Genomic DNA, 22,153 nt, shown 5'->3' on the forward strand with positions numbered 1-22,153 from the left:
GGGAAAGATGCGATGCCGGAGCATGCTGGGAGAGGCCGCTGCCGTCCCACTTGGTACTTTGAGGTCAAGGGGAGGTCTGGGGGAGATGTGAGGGGAATATCTGGGTGAGCTGTGAGGGGGGGCAGAGGGTGATATGAGATGCAGGGGGAGGGTGATGTGAGATGCAGGGGGGGAGGGTGATGTGAGATGCAGGGGGGGAGGGTGATGTGAGATGCAGGGGGGGAGGGTGATGTGAGATGCAGGGGGGAGGGTGATGTGAGATGCAGGGGGGAGGGTGATGTGAGATGCAGGGGGGGAGGGTGATGTGAGATGCAGGGGGGAGGGTGATGTGAGATGCAGGGGGGGAGGGTTGGTATACCTGAGAAACTCAAAACCTGTCTAACATGGGCTCCTAAATATACCCCTCTATTAGCAGAGACACATTAATATTTAGTTATTTTGGTGCAGAAAATAAGACTATAGAGCACAGGCTGTGTGAAAAATGTCAGTATTTACAGCTCATTGGTCTTCAGCTGTACGTCTGCTATTCACGTTCCAGTGTCGCAATTATTGCTCGCGCTATTCCACGGATGATTATTGTCCAAAATAAATAAACGTGGCGAGAGAGAACCTGTTGCTAACATTTCCGAATCCCCCGCTACTGGGTGGGGCTTGTGCTGTCCCACTGCATTTTCCTGTTGGGCCATCAGTATGTGTGTAAGTTCCCCAGTGTGTGGGGATTCTGTATGGGTTTGTGCCCGACCCCGCCATAATGGGGGCTAAAGAAACCTCTTTCCCCTCTATGACTTCCACCACCCCTCACCTGCAGGGCCGAGCATCAGTAGGAACCATTTCATTTTGGCAATAAACTGGAAGGGTCTGAGCTTCCTGGATGAGACCGAGAAGAAGCTGCTGGATCTGTCGTTCATCGATTTAATTGGCATCCGCACCAAGAGGTGAGGCTATCGGCGATGTTTCCCTGAAACAGACTGTGGGTTTCCTGTAGTAACGTTTCTTTGGTGTAAGGCTCTTGCGGAGAAATTATTGCTTTCAATGAGTTTTCAACTGCATTTTGTTCTGTGCTAAATCTGGTGGGTTTTGCCCCAAAGGAACATTCATGCGTGTCCCCCTGGCGCCCCGACCTGCAGTATAACAAACTCAGCTATGTCTACTGCCAGTCTTTTAACATGTTTTTAGCACCTTATTGTCTGGCAATGCCAATATATCCACCTATTTCTTATACATCAGAATGAAATCAGCACTGGCAAAACTTTCAGCATCAAACTGATCATTCATTTTAAAGTATTGGTAACAGCTTTCCCCCTTCTGGTCTTCCCCTACCTCGTGCTTCTACTCCTGATTTCGGCTGTTCTAAAAAAGGAACCAAGGGGGTGTGTACCAGAAGGCCCTTCACCTGGGTCCTGTCTCTCCTCCTCACTATCGGAAATCTCCCACTCTGTTGACGAGTTCTGATAGTTAATTGGGGGTTTCTGAGTTTTGGCTTTGGTTGCGAATTTGTATCTACAAATTGTTCCCTCTTTGAAGTCCTTTGCATCCCTAATGAATTTGCATCTTTTCCTTTCTTTAAGTTCGGGAGCAGCTTAATTTTTCAATGTTGGACTTCACTTTTGTCTCTGGATCGTTGAATTTGGGATTGGACTGCCAGTTCTCAACTTCTTTGAGTTTGCTCTCTAGTTCAGTGTTCAATGTAGTAAGTTTATCTTTTTGGTAATTAACCAAGAACTGCATTAGCATGATCGAGCATTGCATGAGAACTAGCTCCCAGGAGTGGTTATCACCTGTAATGTGATGCGCTGGGGGGAGGTTAACCCTAAATCCTCTTGGGATGATATCAGCTTTAAGATAGTTTTGAAAGCTAAAGACCTCCCACCAAGTTCTTAACTGAGATCTATATGTTTTGTCCAACTCAAAAGAAATTAGAGATATCTGGTTGAACATTAGGTGTTTGATGAGAACAGACTTTCAGCCTCTGTGAGCCAGTCCTGGTCATTTGGGAGACTGGATAAGAATCCTGACATACTCTATGAAGTATTGTAGCGAGCTGAGGGCGAGATAAGGGGTCAAGGCAACCCCTGTATATTGGAGACAAACTAGAGAGAAACCCCCGCTACAGCTTAATATGATGTGGTAATATAAACGCGAGGGTGCTATTTGGGGCAAAAGGGCTATAACAACTGTGGAGAAGAAGGAACCCCAATATGTGTAGCACTCTCTCCCTGAACTTGGATGATAAGTGTGGAAATTCAAATATATCATTTATTAGAGACAACCAATAAAATAAAGGGCTTTAAAATAAGCAATGCAGTGGCACATTAAAGAACCAACAGCAGTGTAATAACCCCGGATAAGGAATACATCCTGGTTAACAGTGTTATAGTATAAAACACTGTGCCTTGGTGTATGACTATATACAACCAACTACCGAGGAAAACTTGGGTACAAACTTTCTTCTACATTGTGTAGCACAGTGTGTCGGTATGTTGCGGGCTCCCTCTTGCCGATGGGAACTGCAGCAATGCTACAATCTTAATATATAAAATCGAAAGGTTGGTGCTAGATGCGGCGAATCTGATTGGTCCCTGTGTCCGCCCGCGCCCCCGCGACTCTCATTGGCCAAGAGGTACGCTCCACTGTGACACACACATAGACACACACAGACATTGGTCCCTGTGTCCGCCCGCCCATAGTCAGCCTCCCACACGACTCTCATTGGCCAAAAGGTACAGTGACATCACTGACACACGCCTACTTCACTGTCACACACTCTCACTGACACACCATACCCCCAGAGAACCCCTGCGGAGTCCAAGGTAACTTTCATCCATCTCACACTGTCACCCCTGTCTACACACACTCACTGTCACCCCTGTGTACACACACACACACACACACACCTGAGACCATGCTTCACACACACTCACTGTAACCCCCTGTGTACACACACACACACTCACACCTGAGACCATGCTTCACACACACTCACTGTCACCCCTGTGTACACACACACTCACACCTGAGACCATGCTTCTTCACCAAATATCACATGAGATCCATATTAGATGAATGTTACATCTCTTAAAGGGATAAGTTGGAATCTACATTTTACAATATTAAGTGGCTGCTGTGAGTATCTCCTCACTAACTGTAATTTAATGCCTATACATGTTGTTATTTATTTGCTTCACTGAAAAGGGAATAAAAACAACATATGTTTTGTAGAAATTAATCTGTCCTTACACAAAATGGCTGCTGTGAGAATCTCCTCACTGTCATTTAATGCCTACAAATATTGTTATTTATTTGCTTTCACATGCTAATATGCAATAGTCTTATTATGTATGTAGAAATTAATCTGTCTTTACACAAAATGGCTGCTGTGAGAATCTCCTCACTAACTGTCATTTCATGCCTACTATCATTTTGGCTCCGCCCTTTATTGATATCAGATCAGAGAGATCAGAAGTTTCTCAGTCAGTGTGTAGTTGGCCTACATTTATTACTCACACAGTGTAGTTGTGGTTTTGTTTTTATATCTTTGCTCCAACTGGAACTACTAAAAATTATACTTTTTATTTTAAACAACATCAATTTATTTTATCTATTTACATTCCGGGCAACGCCGGGTCTCTCAGCTAGTCTATTATATAGCTGTTCTTGACTCTGTGTCTCTAGTGTCTGCACAGATCTGCTATACCAAGATCCTGGCTCACACACGTGTTGTGGTACTCCAGATTACTGTTTTATTAACCACTGCAGGTTCATTTGTACCCATACAGCAGGCTACTGTCACTTTGGTGATTTGTTGCCAACCAATATCACCTCGGTTCACCTACCCCTCTGTTGTTCTAGGCCACATGATCACACAGATCAATATTTATATAAAGTGGTTATAGCATCACCCACCGGTTTCTATGAACATTTAAGTTATATATTGTGACCATTGGTGTACCCAGACCAGCATTTGGCATTTTATCCATGGTTTGACATCTTTCCCCCCCCCCCTCCTTTGTACCCAAGTTTTCCTTGGTAGTTGGTTGTATATAGTCATACACCAAGGCACAGGGTTTTATACTATAACTCTGTATTACATTGTTTATTTTAAAGTCCTTTATTTTATCGGTTGTCTCTAATAAATTATATATTTTCATTTCCACACTTATCATCCAAGTTCAGTGGGAGAGTGCTACACAATTGGGGTTCTTTCTCCTCCACAGTTGTTATATTTAAATATGAGAAGAAATATTCAGCATGAATTCAATCCGTCTTCATCTTGATCGGGAACGCTTTAGGCGTAGCACAGCGGGATGTCACTGACTTTGATGTGGGTTAAACCCAGTAGGAATGACAGCGTCAACTCCTTGTGATGTTAGACAACTCACTTTATGTATATGTCTTAATTTATATAGCGCCATTAATGTACATATCGTTTCACTTTATCTACCTTTACCAACATTGAATTGTAAGCTCTTCAGACCAGGCACTCACTGTGTCTGCAAAACTCTTAATACAGTGCTGTGTATATTGTAGCACTGTATAAGAAAAAAATATAATATTTATATCATTATAATGAAGATGTAATCTTCCTGAGCATGAACAAGACCATCTCACAGCACACTGAATAGGGACCATTGTCCGCCTTATGTCAGTGAAAGTTCAATGTGCTCTACGGATCTCCGCAGTATAACATCCGCTGCACATTTCCTGCAGTAAATCATGTGTCTCTGCTTCCGTAGGATGAGGAGTAGGATCTATGGGAATATGATGAATCTTTTGCCTGTGTGTTTGATCTCAGTCTCTGGATAGGGGCAGAGTTATGAATGTAACATGTCCCAGGGTTTTGTGCCGTTCTGATCAGGCTTTTGTACCTGATTTTGGTGATTGCCAGAATGTTATTAAGGGTGGGGAAGCAATGCGACATTGAGCCTATCAACCCACCAATTAGCATTGCGATCTGCTCCTCTCTGTGATCATTAGTGCTTTACCCCTTCCCACCTGTGGTACATTTTCTTCCATGGTTTATTCGGCATTCTCTTCCAATCTCCATCATTCAGGCACTTCTGCCCTTATTGACTGAGCCACAGATTTATCCACCTGTGCTGAAGCAGAGATATCCCTAATACCTGGCCTGTTGGTGGCCCTTGAGGACTAGAGTTGTCCACCTCTGAACTAGAGAAACATAACTGCCCAGCTGCTCCTCTCATTGCTTTTATCAAAGTGTAGATTTACTATCTGTAATATCTGTAATATCGGTAATAGCTGTAATATCTGTAATATCGGTATCTGCAACACTACTGCGCTGATAGGAATTCTGATGTCACACGTGCATTGTAACCGTAGAGTCACCATGAATTCCACCAGTTGGAGTTCTGATTTCCTCCATACAATGAATGAATGACAATGCAGATGGCCTAGTTGCAATGGGTTAAAATAACCAAATCAAGTATCAAACACGGCAGGACGTAATAACGCTGCCCACAGACTATTTAATAAACAATGTTTCCCATAAGACGCCTTCCAACACCAGAAGATAACTTATTGAATATTCTGGAAGGTGCATTCCAATGCCACAAGGTGTTTTGTGGAATGGCAAATATGGACCATTTTAGCCACGCTGCTCCCGCTCTCTGGGACCGTCTGCCTCGTACAGTCCGAGAGACCCCCTCTCTGGGACCGTCTGCCTCGTACATGCCGAGAGACCCCCTCTCTGGGACCGCCTGCCTCGTACAGTCCGAGAGACCCTCTCTCTGGGACCGTCTGCCTCGTACAGTCCAAGAGACCCCCTCTCTGGGACCGTCTGCCTCATACAGTCCGAGAGACCCCCTCTCTGGGACCGTCTGCCTCGTACAGTCCGAGAGGCCCCCTCTCTGGGACCCTCTGCCTCGTACAATCCGAGAGACCCCCTCTCTGGGACCGTCTTCCTCGTACAGTCCGAGAGACCCCCTCTCTGGGACCGTCTGCCTCGTACAGTCCGAGAGACCCCCTCTCTGGGACCGTCTGCCTCGTACAGTCCGAGAGACCCCCTCTCTGGGACCGCCTGCCTCGTACAGTCCGAGAGACCCCCTCTGTGGGACCGTCTGCCTCATACAGTCCGAGAGACCCCCTCTCTGGGACCGTCTGCCTCGTACAGTCCGAGAGACCCCCTCTCTGGGATCGTCTGCCTCGTACAGTCCGAGAGACCCCCTCTCTGGGACCGCCTGCCTCGTACAGTCCGAGAGACCCCCTCTCTGGGACCGCCTGCCTCGTACAGTCTGAGAGACCCCCTCTCTGGGACCGTCTGCCTCGTACAGTCCGAGAGAACCCCTCTCTGGGACCGCCTGCCTCGTACAGTCCGAGAGACCCCCTCTCTGGGACAGTCTGCCTCGTACAGTCCGAGACCCCCTCTCTGGGACCGTCTGCCTCGTACAGTCCGAGACACCCCCTCTCTGGGACCGTCTGCCTCGTACAGTCCGAGAGACCCCCTCTCTTGGACCGTCTGCCTCGTACAGTCCGAGAGACCCCCTCTCTGGGACCGCCTGCCTCGTACAGTCCGAGACCCCCTCTCTGGGACCGTCTTCCTCGTACAGGCCGAGAGACCCCCTCTCTGGGACCGCCTGCCTCGTACAGTCCGAGAGACCCCCTCTGTGGGACCGTCTGCCTCGTACAGTCCGAGAGACCCCCTCTCTGGGACCGTCTGCCTCGTACAGTCCGAGAGACCCCCTCTGTGGGACCGTCTGCTTCGTACAGTCCGAGAGACCCCCTCTCTGGGACCGTCTGCCTCGTACAGTCCGAGAGACCCCCTCTCTGGGACCGTCTGCCTCGTACAGTCCAAGACACCCCCTCTCTGGGACCGTCTGCCTCGTACAGTCCGAGAGACCCCCTCTCTGGGACCGTCTGCCTCGTACAGTCCGAGACCCCCTCTCTGGGACCGTCTGCCTCGTACAGTCCGAGAGACCCCCTCTCTGGGACCGTCTGCCTCATACAGTCCGAGAGACCCCCTCTCTGGGACCGTCTGCCTCGTACAGTCCGAGAGGCCCCCTCTCTGGGACCCTCTGCCTCGTACAATCCGAGAGACCCCCTCTCTGGGACCGTCTTCCTCGTACAGTCCGAGAGACCCCCTCTCTGGGACCGTCTGCCTCGTACAGTCCGAGAGACCCCCTCTCTGGGACCGTCTGCCTCGTACAGTCCGAGAGACCCCCTCTCTGGGACCGCCTGCCTCGTACAGTCCGAGAGACCCCCTCTGTGGGACCGTCTGCCTCGTACAGTCCGAGAGACCCCCTCTCTGGGACCGTCTGCCTCGTACAGTCCGAGAGACCCCCTCTCTGGGATCGTCTGCCTCGTACAGTCCGAGAGACCCCCTCTCTGGGACCGCCTGCCTCGTACAGTCCGAGAGACCCCCTCTCTGGGACCGCCTGCCTCGTACAGTCTGAGAGACCCCCTCTCTGGGACCGTCTGCCTCGTACAGTCCGAGAGAACCCCTCTCTGGGACCGCCTGCCTCGTACAGTCCGAGAGACCCCCTCTCTGGGACAGTCTGCCTCGTACAGTCCGAGACCCCCTCTCTGGGACCGTCTGCCTCGTACAGTCCGAAACACCCCCTCTCTGGGACCGTCTGCCTCGTACAGTCCGAGAGACCCCCTCTCTTGGACCGTCTGCCTCGTACAGTCCGAGAGACCCCCTCTCTGGGACCGCCTGCCTCGTACAGTCCGAGACCCCCTCTCTGGGACCGTCTTCCTCGTACAGGCCGAGAGACCCCCTCTCTGGGACCGCCTGCCTCGTACAGTCCGAGAGACCCCCTCTGTGGGACCGTCTGCCTCGTACAGTCCGAGAGACCCCCTCTCTGGGACCGTCTGCCTCGTACAGTCCGAGAGACCCCCTCTGTGGGACCGTCTGCTTCGTACAGTCCGAGAGACCCCCTCTCTGGGACCGTCTGCCTCGTACAGTCCGAGAGACCCCCTCTCTGGGACCGTCTGCCTCGTACAGTCCAAGACACCCCCTCTCTGGGACCGTCTGCCTCGTACAGTCCGAGAGACCCCCTCTCTGGGACCGTCTGCCTCGTACAGTCCGAGACCCCCTCTCTGGGACCGTCTGCCTCGTACAGTCCGAGAGACCCCCTCTCTGGGACCGTCTGCCTCATACAGTCCGAGAGACCCCCTCTCTGGGACCGCCTGCCTCATACAGTCCGAGACACCCCCTCTCTGGGACCGTCTGCCCCGTACAGTCCGAGACCCCCTCTCTGGGACCGTCTGCCTCGTACAGTCCGAGAGACCCTCTCTCTGGGACCGTCTGCCTCGTACAGTCCGAGAGACCCTCTCTCTGGCACCGTCTGCCTCGTACAGTCCGAGAGACCCCCTCTCTGGGACCGTCTGCCTCGTACAGTCCGAGAGACCCCCTCTCTGGGACCGTCTGCCTCGTACAGTCCGAGAGACCCCCTCTCTGGGACCGTCTGCCTCGTACAGTCCGAGAGACCCCCTCTCTGGGATCGTCTGCCTCGTACAGTCCGAGAGACCCCCTCTCTGGGACCGCCTGCCTCGTACAGTCCGAGAGACCCCCTCTCTGGGACCGCCTGCCTCGTACAGTCTGAGAGACCCCCTCTCTGGGACCGTCTGCCTCGTACAGTCCGAGAGAACCCCTCTCTGGGACCGCCTGCCTCGTACAGTCCGAGAGACCCCCTCTCTGGGACAGTCTGCCTCGTACAGTCCGAGACCCCCTCTCTGGGACCGTCTGCCTCGTACAGTCCGAAACACCCCCTCTCTGGGACCGTCTGCCTCGTACAGTCCGAGAGACCCCCTCTCTTGGACCGTCTGCCTCGTACAGTCCGAGAGACCCCCTCTCTGGGACCGCCTGCCTCGTACAGTCCGAGACCCCCTCTCTGGGACCGTCTTCCTCGTACAGGCCGAGAGACCCCCTCTCTGGGACCGCCTGCCTCGTACAGTCCGAGAGACCCCCTCTGTGGGACCGTCTGCCTCGTACAGTCCGAGAGACCCCCTCTCTGGGACCGTCTGCCTCGTACAGTCCGAGAGACCCCCTCTGTGGGACCGTCTGCTTCGTACAGTCCGAGAGACCCCCTCTCTGGGACCGTCTGCCTCGTACAGTCCGAGAGACCCCCTCTCTGGGACCGTCTGCCTCGTACAGTCCAAGACACCCCCTCTCTGGGACCGTCTGCCTCGTACAGTCCGAGAGACCCCCTCTCTGGGACCGTCTGCCTCGTACAGTCCGAGACCCCCTCTCTGGGACCGTCTGCCTCGTACAGTCCGAGAGACCCCCTCTCTGGGACCGTCTGCCTCATACAGTCCGAGAGACCCCCTCTCTGGGACCGCCTGCCTCATACAGTCCGAGACACCCCCTCTCTGGGACCGTCTGCCCCGTACAGTCCGAGACCCCCTCTCTGGGACCGTCTGCCTCGTACAGTCCGAGAGACCCTCTCTCTGGGACCGTCTGCCTCGTACAGTCCGAGAGACCCTCTCTCTGGCACCGTCTGCCTCGTACAGTCCGAGAGACCCCCTCTCTGGGACCGTCTGCCTCGTACAGTCCGAGAGACCCCCTCTCTGGGACCGTCTGCCTCGTACAGTCCGAGAGACCCCCTCTCTGGGACCGTCTGCCTCGTACAGTCCGAGAGACCCCCTCTCTGGGACCGTCTGCCTCGTACAGTCCGAGACCCCCACTCTGGGACCATCTGCCTCGTACAGTCCGAGAGACCCCCTCTGTGGGACCGTCTGCCTCGTACAGTCCGAGAGACCACCTCTCTGGGACCGTCTTCCTCGTACAGTCCGAGAGACCCCCTCTCTGGGACCGCCTGCCTCGTACAGTCCGAGAGACCGCCTCTGTGGGACCGTCTGCTTCTTACAGTCCGAGAGCCCCCCTCTCTGGGACCGTCTGCCTCGTACAGTCCGAGACCCCCTCTCTGGGACAGTCTGCCTCGTACAGTCTGAGAGACCCCCTCTCTGGCACCGTCTGCCTCGTACAGTCCGAGAGACCCCCTCTCTGGCACCGTCTGCCTCGTACAGTCCGAGACCCCCTCTCTGGGACCGCCTGCCTCGTACAGTGCGAGAGACCCCCTCTCTGGGAATCTATAAACACAGGCTCAGGACCTACCTGCTTACCCAGGCATTTAATTAACGAACCACCACCTGTCCGGCATTGAATAGCTACAGCACCGTCCCATCCTGTATTATATCTTCCCCTGTGTTTGGTCTCGTTTAAAACCTCACATGTTTCCTTCTTTCCATTTTTCCCCTTTTTGTAACTGAAGAGCTTTGAGTCCCATTGCGATAAAAGCGCTATATAAATAAAGTTATTCCTATAAATAAAGTAATGATAGTGAATGATACAAGTGGCCCGATGCTGAGAGGTTGACGAGCTTAGTGGGGCCTGTTCTGATACGGTGTCTTGTTCCTGTGTCCCTCCTGCTTTCCAGGGCTGAGAAGTCATTCGGTCAGAGCTGTATTTTAAACACGCTGCGGGGAGAGGAATTCGTTCTGACTACACAGCACAGTGAAGAGATTGCTCACCTGCTCCTAACCTTCCTGGCAGGGCTGAAGGAGAGGTCTCAGTATGCAGTGGCCCTGCAGGACAGCTCCAGGGCATTGGAGGAATCATCAGGTCCCAGGCAGAAAACACAGACAGGTTACTACTGAGCACGTAGATTGTACAACGTTACGGGCAAGGCGTTTCACAAATGCATGGTAGGATGGCTACCCAAAGCGTGAGTAGCTCAGTGTCCCATCTAAAGAGGCAATCCAACCCGCTGATTTATTTTGCCATTTTATTTTTAACATTGGATTGAAGCCGGGGGTCTCCGGAGCCGAACCACATTCATTTCAGCCTGGGGACCCCCTGCTTCCTGAGATACAGACCTCCGAAGGGGGTTCCAGTAGCCGCTCCGCTGGCCGCATTCATGTAATGGCGGCGTTTCGTTTCAAAGCTCCTGCGCCCTGCGGGCCAATAGGACGCCGTGACATCATCAGGTTCAGCGTCCTGTTGATGTGGGAGCTTTAAACGTTGCTGTGATACTGGTACCCCCTTTTGGATTTCTGTATCTTGGGAAGAAAGGGGTGCACAGAGCTGAAATCAATGGGGATCCACTGCTTCAATCCGATATTAAAAATAATAATTTAAAAAAACGCATTCGTTGCTTTTTTAAAGCTGCAGACCAAGCGATATCCTACATGTGTTTTTTTTTTTATATAAATCAGTTCTGTACTATGAGAAAATACTTGGAGCATTTTTGTTTAAAAACAACTGACTTCAATAGTGGGGAAACTACTTGAAGGTTTAATACGGGATAATATTCAGGAATACCTAATGGAAAACAAAATTATTAGTAATAGTCAGCGTGGATTTATGAAGGATAGATTTTGCCAAACTAACCTTATTTGTTTAATTGAGGAGGTAAGTAGGAATTTAGACCGGGGTAATGCAGTTGATGTGGTCTACTTAGATTTTGCAAAGGCTTTTGATATGGTTTCACACAAGAGGTTGGTGTACAAAATAAAGAAAATTGGACTCAGTAATAATATATGCACCTGGACTGAAAACTGGTTAAAGGACAGACAACAGAGGGTTGTCATAAATGGAACTTTTCAGGTTGGGCTAAAGTCGTGAGTGGAGTACCTCAGGGATCGGTACTGGGACCCCTGCTTTTTAACTTGTTTATTAATGACCTTGAGGTTGGGATCGAGAGTAAAGTCTCCATCTTTGCTGATGATACTAAATCATGTAAGGTAATAGAATCAGAGCAGGATGTAATTTCTCTTCAGAATGACTTGGAGAGACTGGAAACGTGGGCAGGTAAATGGCAGATGAGGTTTAATACAGATAAATGTAAGGTTATGCATTTGGGATACAAGAATAAAAAGGCGACTTACAAATTAAATGGAGATATATTGAGGGAATCCTTGATGGAGAAGGATTTAGGAGTGCTTGTATTTATTTATTTATAAAATATTTTACCAGGAAGTAATACATTGAGAGTTACCTCTCGTTTTCAAGTATGTCCTGGGCACAGAGTAAAACAAATAATACATGGTTACAAATACAGTTACATAAATGAACAGGGTATACATTATATACAAGACATTGCGTGCACAGTTAAAGAAAATATATATTATGGGCGTATGAAACAGTTACAGACCAGATTAAAATGTGAGACAGCCTTAGATTTGAAAGAACTTAAACTGGTGGTGGATGTGAGAGTCTTTGGTAGGTTGTTCCAGTTTTGGGGTGCACGGTAGGAGAAGGAGGAACGTCCGGATACTTTGTTGAGCCTTGGGACCATGAACAGTCTTTTGGAGTCTGATCTCAGGTGATAAGTGCTGCAAGTGGTAGGGGTGAGGAGCTTGTTCAGGTAGCTGGGTAGCTTGCCCATGAAGAATTTAAAGGTAAGACAGGAAAGATGAACTTTGCGCCTAGACTCGAGTGATGACCAATCTAGTTCTTTGAGCATATACCAGTGATGTGTGTTGTAGTTGCATTGGAGAACAAAACGACAAATTGAATTGTAGAGGGTGTCAAGTTTGCTAAGGTGGGTTTGAGGTGCCGAGCCGTATACTATGTCTCCATAGTCAATAATTGGCATTAGCATCTGCTGTGCGATACGCTTTCTGACCAGGAGACTTAGGGAGGATTTGTTCCTGTAAAGTGCCCCTAGTTTGGCATAGGTCTTGGTTGTCAGGATATCAATGTCCACCTCGAATGTTAAGTGGGAGTCAAACCATAAGCCCAGGTATTTAAAACTAGTGACAGGGGTTAGGGTGGTGTTAGCGTTGGTTCTAATCAGGAGCTCAGTCACTGGAAGCTTTAAAAATTTAGTCTTGGTCCCAAATACCATTGTTACCGTCTTGTCAGTGTTTAAAAACAGTTTGTTTTGGGAAATCCAGTTTTCGAGTCTCAAAAAGTCAGACTGAAGTATGTGTTGAAGGTCAAAGAGGCTATGGCTGTGTGCATATAGGATTGTGTCGTCTGCATACATGTGTATTGAGGCTTCCTTACAAGCTGTGGGAAGATCATTAATGAACACTGAGAAGAGTAGGGGCCCCAGAACAGCCTTGCGGGACACCACAGGTGATATCCAGGGGGTTGGAGTTAGAGCCTGAGATGGACACATGTTGGGATCTTCCTGATAGGTAGGACTGAAGCTTCCCTATTCCAGAGCTCTGGAGTTTGTTGAGCAGGATAGCATGATCAACTGTGTCAAAAGCCTTTGCAAAATCTAGGAATACTGCACCAGTGAGTTGTCCCCTTTCCATTCCACACTGGATTTCATTGCAAACTTTTAGCAGGGTAGTTACGGTGGAGTGTTTGGAGTGTTTGGGACGATACCCAGATTGGAATTGGCTAGGGAAATTTGTCTTGGTATAGAAATCGCTTAATTGGGAGTGGACACATTTTTCCATGACTTTGGATAGAATTGGGAGAAGTGAGATTGGCCTGTAGTTTGAGACAGTGTTTTTGTCCCCACTTTTGAAGATTGGGACAACTCTGGCAGTTTTCCAGGTCTTAGGGATATGGCCTGCAGACAGGATAGGGTTGACTATGGACGCAATTGGTTTGGCAATGGCTGGAGCACCAAGTCGTAGGAACCTAGATTGTAGTAAGTCAGGTCCACATTGGCTGCTTAGTTTTAGTTTGAGGAGCGCTTGTATAATCTCCTCTTCAGATACTGGGCCAAATTGAAAATTGCGGGCAGTGTTGGGAGGGGGTGGGACTATAGGGGTACTCCCAGGATGAGATTCAGGTTTGTTGTTTGGGCTGCGTTTTGCTAATAAGTTAGTGGCGCACCCCACAAAGTAATCATTGAATGCATTTGCAATGTCAGTGGGGTCTGTCAGAGTAATATCCCCCTTAGTGATATTACTTGGTTGTTGATGGTTAGGAGGCTGGAATATATTGTTGATAACCTTCCAGAAGTTAGCTGGGTTTGTTGTATTTTGGTGGAGATTGTCAGAGTAATATTGTGCTTTTGCATGCCTTGTTTGCCTTGTGCACATGTTCCGCATGCATCTGTAGTGATTGAGATCCTTGGTAGTGCCAGTTACTTTGTAGCTTTTCCACAAGGTGTCCCTGAGCTGGTAGAGTGCAATAAGGTCAGTTGTAACCCATGGAAGGTGGGCCCCCCGTACCCTTATTTTGCGTAGTGGAGCATGGGTATCGCAGAGTTTTAAGATCTCTGATTGGAAATAGTCAAGCGCAGAATCAGGGTCGGGAATTAAATCGATTCTGTGCCATGGGCAGTTGGTAAGGTCATCCAGAAACTGTTGTGGGTTAAAGTTTTTAAATGTTCTAGTGAGGAGAACGTTAGGGCTTGATTGGGGCGTTTTAATTTTCCTTACACAGTACACTATTGCATGGTCACTGAAAATCCAGGAAGGATGCCAGAGGATTGGATTCTGCTGGGGTTTGAGGAGAGAATCCAGTCTAGCAAGGAATGGTTATGCGATTTCAGGTTTATCCGTGTGGGTTGGGAAATGAGTTGCGATAGGTTAAGTGACTTCATTTGTATCTGGATTTTGTGGTTTTTAGGGTCAAGCCAATTGAAGTTGAAATCTCCAAGAACTAGCAGCTCACTCTTCTCATTCAGAGAGGAAATGGAGCCAAGAAATTGGGTGATATCCGTCAGGGATTGTAGAGGGGCTTTAGGGGGGCGGTAGATGCCAGCAAGCAAGATTTGCTTAGAAAGGGGAAGGCAGATTTTGCCAACTAGAGTTTCAAAAGAGGGTGGGCTTGGGGGGCAATTTAACATTGTAAATTGTAAGGTGTCTGCAATATAAAATAACACCCTTCCTCCTCTCTTTGACCTATCTCTCCTAAAAATGGAGTATCCCTGAATGGCGATATTTGCATCAGGGGTTTTAGGGGATAGCCATGTTTCTGTAAGAACGATGGCTTTGGGTTTATGCATAAGGCACCATGCCCTTAGTTTGTCCAGTTTGGGCAGCATTCTCCGGATATTTATATGGGCGACAGATAGCCCTTTTTGGAATTTAAAGGTGGAATTCTCAGGGGCATGGGACAGATTTGAAATGGGAGGACCTGGGTTAGTTTCAATATCACCTGCTAAAGAGAATAACAGTACAAGTAGGAATTTGGGTAGTTATTTGTAGGTTGTATATTTGTGGTGTATGCTATTAGAGTGAGCAGTGGTTGGTGTGCTGCTTTTTAGAGTTCTCCACCAACATTCAGTAGATAGTGCAAGGCTTTTGAGTAGTCCAGGGTGTATGGTGATGTTGGGTGTGGTCCAGAATGGAGGAGTTTGTAGTGTATAGAGGGAGTAACATCTCCATGAGGCCAGGAGAAAGAAAAAAGTTAAAATACATAGCAGGTTCATGATGCCAGAGGTAGGCAGTGCTGCAAGGAGCTGTTGTGAACAAAGTGAGTGTGTGCAGACTAAACAGCATGGGTGTGCCTGTTCCTTGTCAAATGTTTTGGTGCATTGCAATGCTAGAGTCAGTTCAGGGTTTCAGTGTATTGTGCACTCAGTTTTGGGAGAGGCTGCAGTGAAATAAGTTGTAAAGGGGTGGGGGATTAAAATATGCAGGTTAGCAAGCATGGGATCATAGTGTGATCTGAGTAGCTTACCGTTTGTTGTCGTGAGTAAAAGAGTTTGCAGAAAGATGCAGTCACCAGTCACCTCTAGTCAAACTATAGCCTAACTATAACAGCTCACTTAAAAAGCTCACTTAAAAAGCTCACTTAAAAAGCTCACTTAAAAAGCTCACTTAAAAAGCTCACTTAAAAAGCTCACTTAAAAAGCTCACTTTAAAAAGCTCACTAAATCATGGCAATGCAGTTCCTGCAAATGCAGGAAGGGTCTTAGTTATATACAGCTAATGCAGTCACATGACCCTCCCCCTCCCCAATAGATCAGCTTGTTCCAGTTGGTCAATTAGCAGCAGAGTTAAGAGGGAAAAAAAACACCTTTTGCTATTTAAACATACTAACTTCTATCAATGCTAGAGGCCAGACTCAATCTTTTACACAGGTCTTGCACATCAGGAACATACTTCTGTAGACAGCAAGCTTAGCAATAGTGCCCAATGTCATGCAGTAGCTGCAAAGGCAAACAAGATCTTATCTTGCATCAAACAGGCAATGGATGGAAGGGAAGTAAACATAATTATGCCCCTTTACAAAGCATTAGTAAGACCACACCTTGAATATGGAGTACAATTTTGGGCACCAATCCTAAGAAAAGACATTATGGAACTAGAGAGAGTGCAGAGAAGAGCCACCAAATTAATAAAGGGGATGGACATTCTAACTTATGAGGAGAGGCTAGCTAAATTAGATTTATTTACATTAGAAAACAGGCGTCTAAGAGGGGATATGATAACTATATACAAATATATTCGTGGACAGTACAAGGAGCTTTCAAAAGAACTGTTCATCCCACGAGCAGTACAAAGGACTCGGGGCCATCCCTTAAGGTTGGAGGAAAGGAAATTTCACCAGCAACAAAGGAAAGGGTTCTTTACAGAAAGGGCAGTTACAATGTGGAATTCATTATCCATGGAGACTGTGATGGCAGAAACAATAAATTTGTTAAAAAAAAAGGTTGGACATCTTTTTAGATGGGAAAGGTATACAGGGATATACCAAATAAGTAGACATGGGAAGGATGTTGATCCAGGGAGTAATCTGATTGCCAATTCTTGGAGTCAGGAAGGAATTAATTTTTCCCCTTAATGGGGGTTTTTGTTTGCCTTCCTCTGGATCAATAAGTAAGTATAGATATAGGATAAAGTATCTGTTGTCTAAATTTAGCATAGGTTGAACTTGATGGACGGAAGTCTTTTTTCAACCTCATCTACTATGTAACTATGTAACTCTGAATTACATTTTTTATGTATTATAATGTAACAAGCATGTTTTTTTCTATAGCAACCATTTACAAAGTCACATCCCCTGCCTCTTCTGAAACAGGCTCTGGCACGTCCCAGTTTGAGCCCCGCCCTCTCTCTAGTAGTGCACCCATTGTATCTAGTGGCTCCCTGGTCACATGATCTTCACATGTCACAGGGTGATGTCACATGACCCCGCGGCATCATTTGACGCCGGCACAAAAGTTAGGGGGGGTTCGAGCACTGGGGGTGGGCAGGCAGGGGGGCGCACCCTGCATTAAGGTCTGTTACGAGTTAACCCAATCCTGTGTTATCGCCCATTGAGGGATATGTATCACGGGTCACTAAATGGAGCGTCGCTCCAAAAACAGGTGCAAGTGGTGTCATGGGGGTGTTACAGGGGCTCAACTTCAGTCCTCAAACACCCCCAACACATCAAGGTTTCAGGATATCCCTGCTTCAGCACAGGTGGCTCAACCAGAGGCTCAGTCGAAGCCTCTGATTGAGCCACTTGTGCTAAAGCAGGGACTGATTGAGCCACCTGTGCTGAAGCAGGGACTGATTGAGACACCTGTGCTGAAGCAGGGACTGATTGAGCCCCCTGTGCTGAAATGGGATATCTTAAAACCTAAACTCTTGGGGGGGTGGGGGGGTAGTTGAGGACTGGAGTTGGGCACCCTGTTATAATGAGACGTGTCCAACAATGTGCCTATAACCGGTGCAGTATTCTATTGCATATAAAGCTGCCAGGTCTGCGGTGGCACTAACCCCTGCCCCTCCGAGACAATGCAAATGCACATTTTGGCTCGGTGTTTTGGAGCAAATTGCCCCATTTTGCTACATCTCTCTTCAGTTTAAATGTCCGTGTCACGTGGGCCAATAGGAATCTTTGACCGGGACATTTAAACTGCAGCGAGATACCAGCAGCACCTATGGAAGTACAGTATGTATCCCGGGGAGCAGGGGGCACACAGAGCTTAAAATAATGGTATTCAGCTCCGGAGACGCCCGGCTTCAAACCTATTTGTTTACATTTTTTGTTAAAGGATTTTGGAATCAGTCCGGTTATTCCGCTCTGATTTTTTACTGCCAAATCTGTGAGCGATTTTTGGTGGGAGGTGGGGTGCGGATTTGGCCTAAAATATCCGGGAAATTCCGGGGAACGGATCTGTACTGTTCCGCCCATCGTTACTGTCCACAAGTCAGCTTGATACGGTCTCCAGGGTTAGTTACAGCCATAAAATCCCCCACGTTATCCGAGTGTATATAGCACACGTATTTGCCTCCTCTCCCAGGTGAGCCTGAGCTCCTCAGCTTCCGCAGCGGGGACCTACTGCGCCTCAAAAAAAGTCCAGAGCTGCAGTCGGGACCCAATTGGACCTATGCAGAGAGTGACAGGACGGGGAAGAGTGGGGCGGTCTCCCTGCACGCCATCCATGTCATCCCAAGTCTCAGCAAACCCACCGCAGAGTTACTGGTAAGGACAGAACGGCTTCTAGGGGCGTGAACTACCCAAAGGTGAGAATACAGGAATAACAGGATGGGGTTCAAGGTCAGTGTATTGTTGGCAGACCATGAAATGTAAGATAGAAGTGATGCCTTAAATGGCAAAGTCGTGGTAAAAACGAGTGCACGTTTTCAGGAGCACAAGAGGTTCCTTCTTCAGGCTGATATTTTAGGTAACATTTTTTAGGAAGATTTAGGCCGTATTAAATCAATAGAATGAATGGAGATTTGTTTTAAATAAGTCTATTCTTCTTTAATAAGAAAGCTGGCCAGTAAGTGTGTGAAATCGGAAAGCACCGGCACACCGGGGTTGTAAATAAACATGGAGTGATACTTCTTATACCATCAAATTTCAACCGCTGGTGGCCATTAGCCCTGAAAAGCCATTAACACTACAGTTTGCAGTTACAGGACAAATTGAGAACATGGTGTGATGAAGCGGTGGGTAACTCCAGTCCTCAAGACCCACCAACAGGTCAGGTTTTCAGGATATCCCTGCTTCAGCACAGGTGGCTCAGTTGAGCCACTGATTGAGCCACCTGTGCTGAAGCAGGGATATCCTGAAAACCTGACCAGTTGGTGGCCCTTGAGGACTGGAGTTGGCCGCCCCTGGTCTAATGGCTGGGTCAGTTTCTACTAAAGCTGCTTCCTCTGTATCCTGCGGTCTAAGATAACATTTAGAAGATATCTTGTGATAGGATCGGACGGAAGACGAAGTTGTATTGTATTTATTTGTGTAATAACCGCTACATTAATCTATACATCCATTTTCAAGTATATCATGTGATAAAGATACAAGAGAAGAGAAATCTTTGCCTGACGTCACCCACTTGTTATGGATCCAGGATCTAATTTTTTTGAAATGAATGGACCTGGAGCAATTGGAGAAGTTCAGACCATTACAATTGCTGCAGATTCAGCCACTTTCCCGAACACTGGGAGGAGCGGCTGAAAAAGAACTGATATTCATTCATTCCCTTCTGCCCTCTGCACGTCCTGTGTTACAGCTGGAACACAATGGGCCATGCCAAGGGCGCTCAACCCCAGTCCTCAAGGGCCACCAACAGGTCAGGTTTTGAGGATATCCCTGCTTCAGCACAGGTGGCTCAATCAAAATGACTGAGCCACTGATTGAGCTACCTGTGCTGACGCAGGGATATCCATAAAAGCTGTTGGTGGCCACCCCTAGTCCAATGTTTCCTCCACCCCTGCCAACGGGAGCAATAGCCCTTACTACGTCTGTATCTGTGTCAGTGGGCCATTTCCGCCAGCTTTCTCCTGAAGAGGCAGTGGTTCCGTAGACAATGTCTATTTTTTTTATTACATCTCCTGTCTGTGGTTGTGACGCACTGGCCCTTTCTCGCTATTTCTTCTGAAAGCGGCAGCAGCTGCGGCTGTGGACTGTACTCTCCGCTGCTCCCTGGACACGCGCGTTATCCTGTGGTTATTGTCGTTCTCAGAGGCTCATCGGGATGTCCCCAGAGCAGCGCAGGTCAGAGTTAATGATTTCCCAGTTGGATGAGATAGAGAGAGAGGAGGAGGTGAAACCCCACACATTGGAGGAATTCTCCTTGCAGCACTTCAGGTAACGTCATTATAATACTTGGACAAGGACAGACTAACAACAGACAAACCATATCCCCAGTGGCGCAGCTAGACATGCGCGGGCTGCCGGGCAGAAACATTTTCAGGGCCCCATTAATATTAATACTGGCTGTAATTTTTTTCTCCCTCCCCCAGCTTCACCCTCATTCTCTCTATCATCCTCCCTCCTCATCTCTCCCCATCCCTCCTCCTCATCATCTCCCCACCTCCTCATCATCTCTCCCCTTCCCCATCATCTCTTCCCCTCCTCCTCCTCATTCTCTCTCCCCCTCCTCATCTTTCCCTCCCTCACCTCTTCCTCCTCCTCTCTCCCCTTCCCCATCATCTCTTCCCCTCCTCCTCCTCATTCTCTCTCCCCCTCCTCATCTTTCCCTCCCTCACCTCTTCCTCCTCCTCTCTCCCCATCATCATCATCTCTCCCCCTCCTCTGCTCTCCCAATCCTCATCTCTCCCCCTCCTCATCATCATCTATTCTCATCAGCTCCCCCTCATCATCATCGCCTCTCCCCCTCATTATCGCCTTTCCCCCTCATCATCGCCTCTCCCCCTCATCATCGCCTCTCCCCCTCATCGTCATCACCTCTCCCCCTCATCATCATCACCTCTCCCCTCTCCATCATCATCACCTCGCCCCTCACCATCACCTCTCCCCCTCAGGCGGGGGGAGATGGTATGCGGGGGTGGGCCCCGGCGTTAAACAGAAGATGAGCCGGCAGAGGAATGAGCAGCTGTTACAGAGTCAGAGCAGGACGGCCGGGGAGGAGCGCCCTCTAGTGGTCTGACCCGGAAGTCTTTGTTACTTCCGGTGTCTGCTGCTAGAGGGCGCTCCTCCCTGGCCGGCCTGCTCTGACTCTGTAACAGCTGCTCATTCCTCTGCCGGCTCATCTTCTGTTTAACTCCGGGGCCCACCCCCGCATACCATCTCCCCCCGCCTGTCTGAAGGAAGTGATGGGCTGCCGGCAGGGGGGGGAGAGTGGACCCCCCAAGAGCGCAGGTCCCCGGGCTTTGCCTGGGCTACAGCTACGCCCCTGCATATCACACTGACAAACCGGTTTGACAGACATACCAGTAAGTCCAGACACACACAGATGTACATGTGGTGTGTGTTCCTCAGGCTTCCAGACCCTGAGTCTGTGTCCAGGGCCGTCCTGCAGAGATCTCGGGGGAAGTTGCACCTGTGGGCTTATTCCCGAGAACCGTTGAGGCAGCCGCTGCTCAGGAAAGTATGTGAGCTGTCCGAGCTGCGTGATTACGCATGCCAAGCCTTCACTGATATCCTTTATAAACGTCGCAAGAGAGAGCTTTCCAAGGCCAGGCAGCAGGGCAGAACAAGGTTAGTGCAGAGCTCTGGATAGGACATTACTAAGGGACAGAGGCCACACTGGGACAGGTCACTGAATATGCTAATATATTTTCATGGTATGATAACCTGTTATAGATTACCTTAGATCAGTCTTTTTTTGGTTAAGGAAATTCTGAGGAACCCCATCTCTCTGTTATAGTGCGCCTGAGATCAGATGCATTGTAAGGAACCCCAACTGTCTCTAATAGTGCGCCTGAAATCAGATACATTGTAAGGAACCCCAACCCTCCCTAATAGCGCGTCTGAGATCAGATGCATTGTAAGGAACCCCAACCCTCTCTAATAGCGCATCTGAGCTCAGATGCATTGTAAGGAACCCCAACCCTCTCTATAGCGTGTCTGAGATCAGATGCATTGTAAGGAACTCCAACACTCTCTGTTATAGTGCGCCTGAAATCAGATGCATTGTAAGGAACCCCAACCCTCTCTAATAGTGCGTCTGAGATCAGATGCATTGTAAGGAACTCCAACCCTCTCTAATAGCGCGTCTGAGATCAGATGCATTGTAAGGAACCCCAACCCTCTCTAATAGCACGTCTGAGATCAGATGCATTGTAAGGAACCCCAACCCTCTCTAATAGCGTCTGAGATCAGATGCCTTGTAAGGAACCCCAACACTTTCTAATAGCGCGTCTGTGATCAGATGCATTGTAAGGAACCCCGACCCTCTCTAATAGCGCGTCTGAGATCAGATACATTGTAAGGAACCCCAACCCTCTCTAATAGCGTGTCTGGGATCAGATGCATTGTAAATACTTCTGTATTTGGTACAATTTTCAAATGACCTGAAAATTGTAGGAAATCCTTTACGGATGCCCGTGGGAACCCAAGTGTTCTTAGGAACCCCTGTTGAAAAACACTGCCTTA

The 22,153-nt window shown here is 49.0% G+C and overlaps 1 protein-coding gene across 6 annotated transcripts in view; it reads left to right on the plus strand.

The window, feature by feature from the left end:
- Window positions 1-22,153, plus strand: part of MYO7B (myosin VIIB) — a 234,965-nt gene that overhangs the window by 169,388 nt on the left and 43,424 nt on the right. For all 6 annotated transcript variants that reach the window (XM_075569626.1, XM_075569627.1, XM_075569629.1 and 3 more), the window contains 5 exons: window positions 809-935; window positions 10,392-10,600; window positions 18,108-18,289; window positions 19,779-19,903; window positions 21,038-21,195. In XM_075569626.1, the coding sequence (XP_075425741.1) occupies window positions 809-935; window positions 10,392-10,600; window positions 18,108-18,289; window positions 19,779-19,903; window positions 21,038-21,195 (801 nt within the window). The remainder of the gene's footprint in view (window positions 1-808; window positions 936-10,391; window positions 10,601-18,107; window positions 18,290-19,778; window positions 19,904-21,037; window positions 21,196-22,153) is intronic.

This window comes from Ascaphus truei, chromosome 14 (assembly GCF_040206685.1).
Source record: "Ascaphus truei isolate aAscTru1 chromosome 14, aAscTru1.hap1, whole genome shotgun sequence".
NCBI classification, from domain to species: Eukaryota; Metazoa; Chordata; class Amphibia; order Anura; family Ascaphidae; genus Ascaphus; species Ascaphus truei.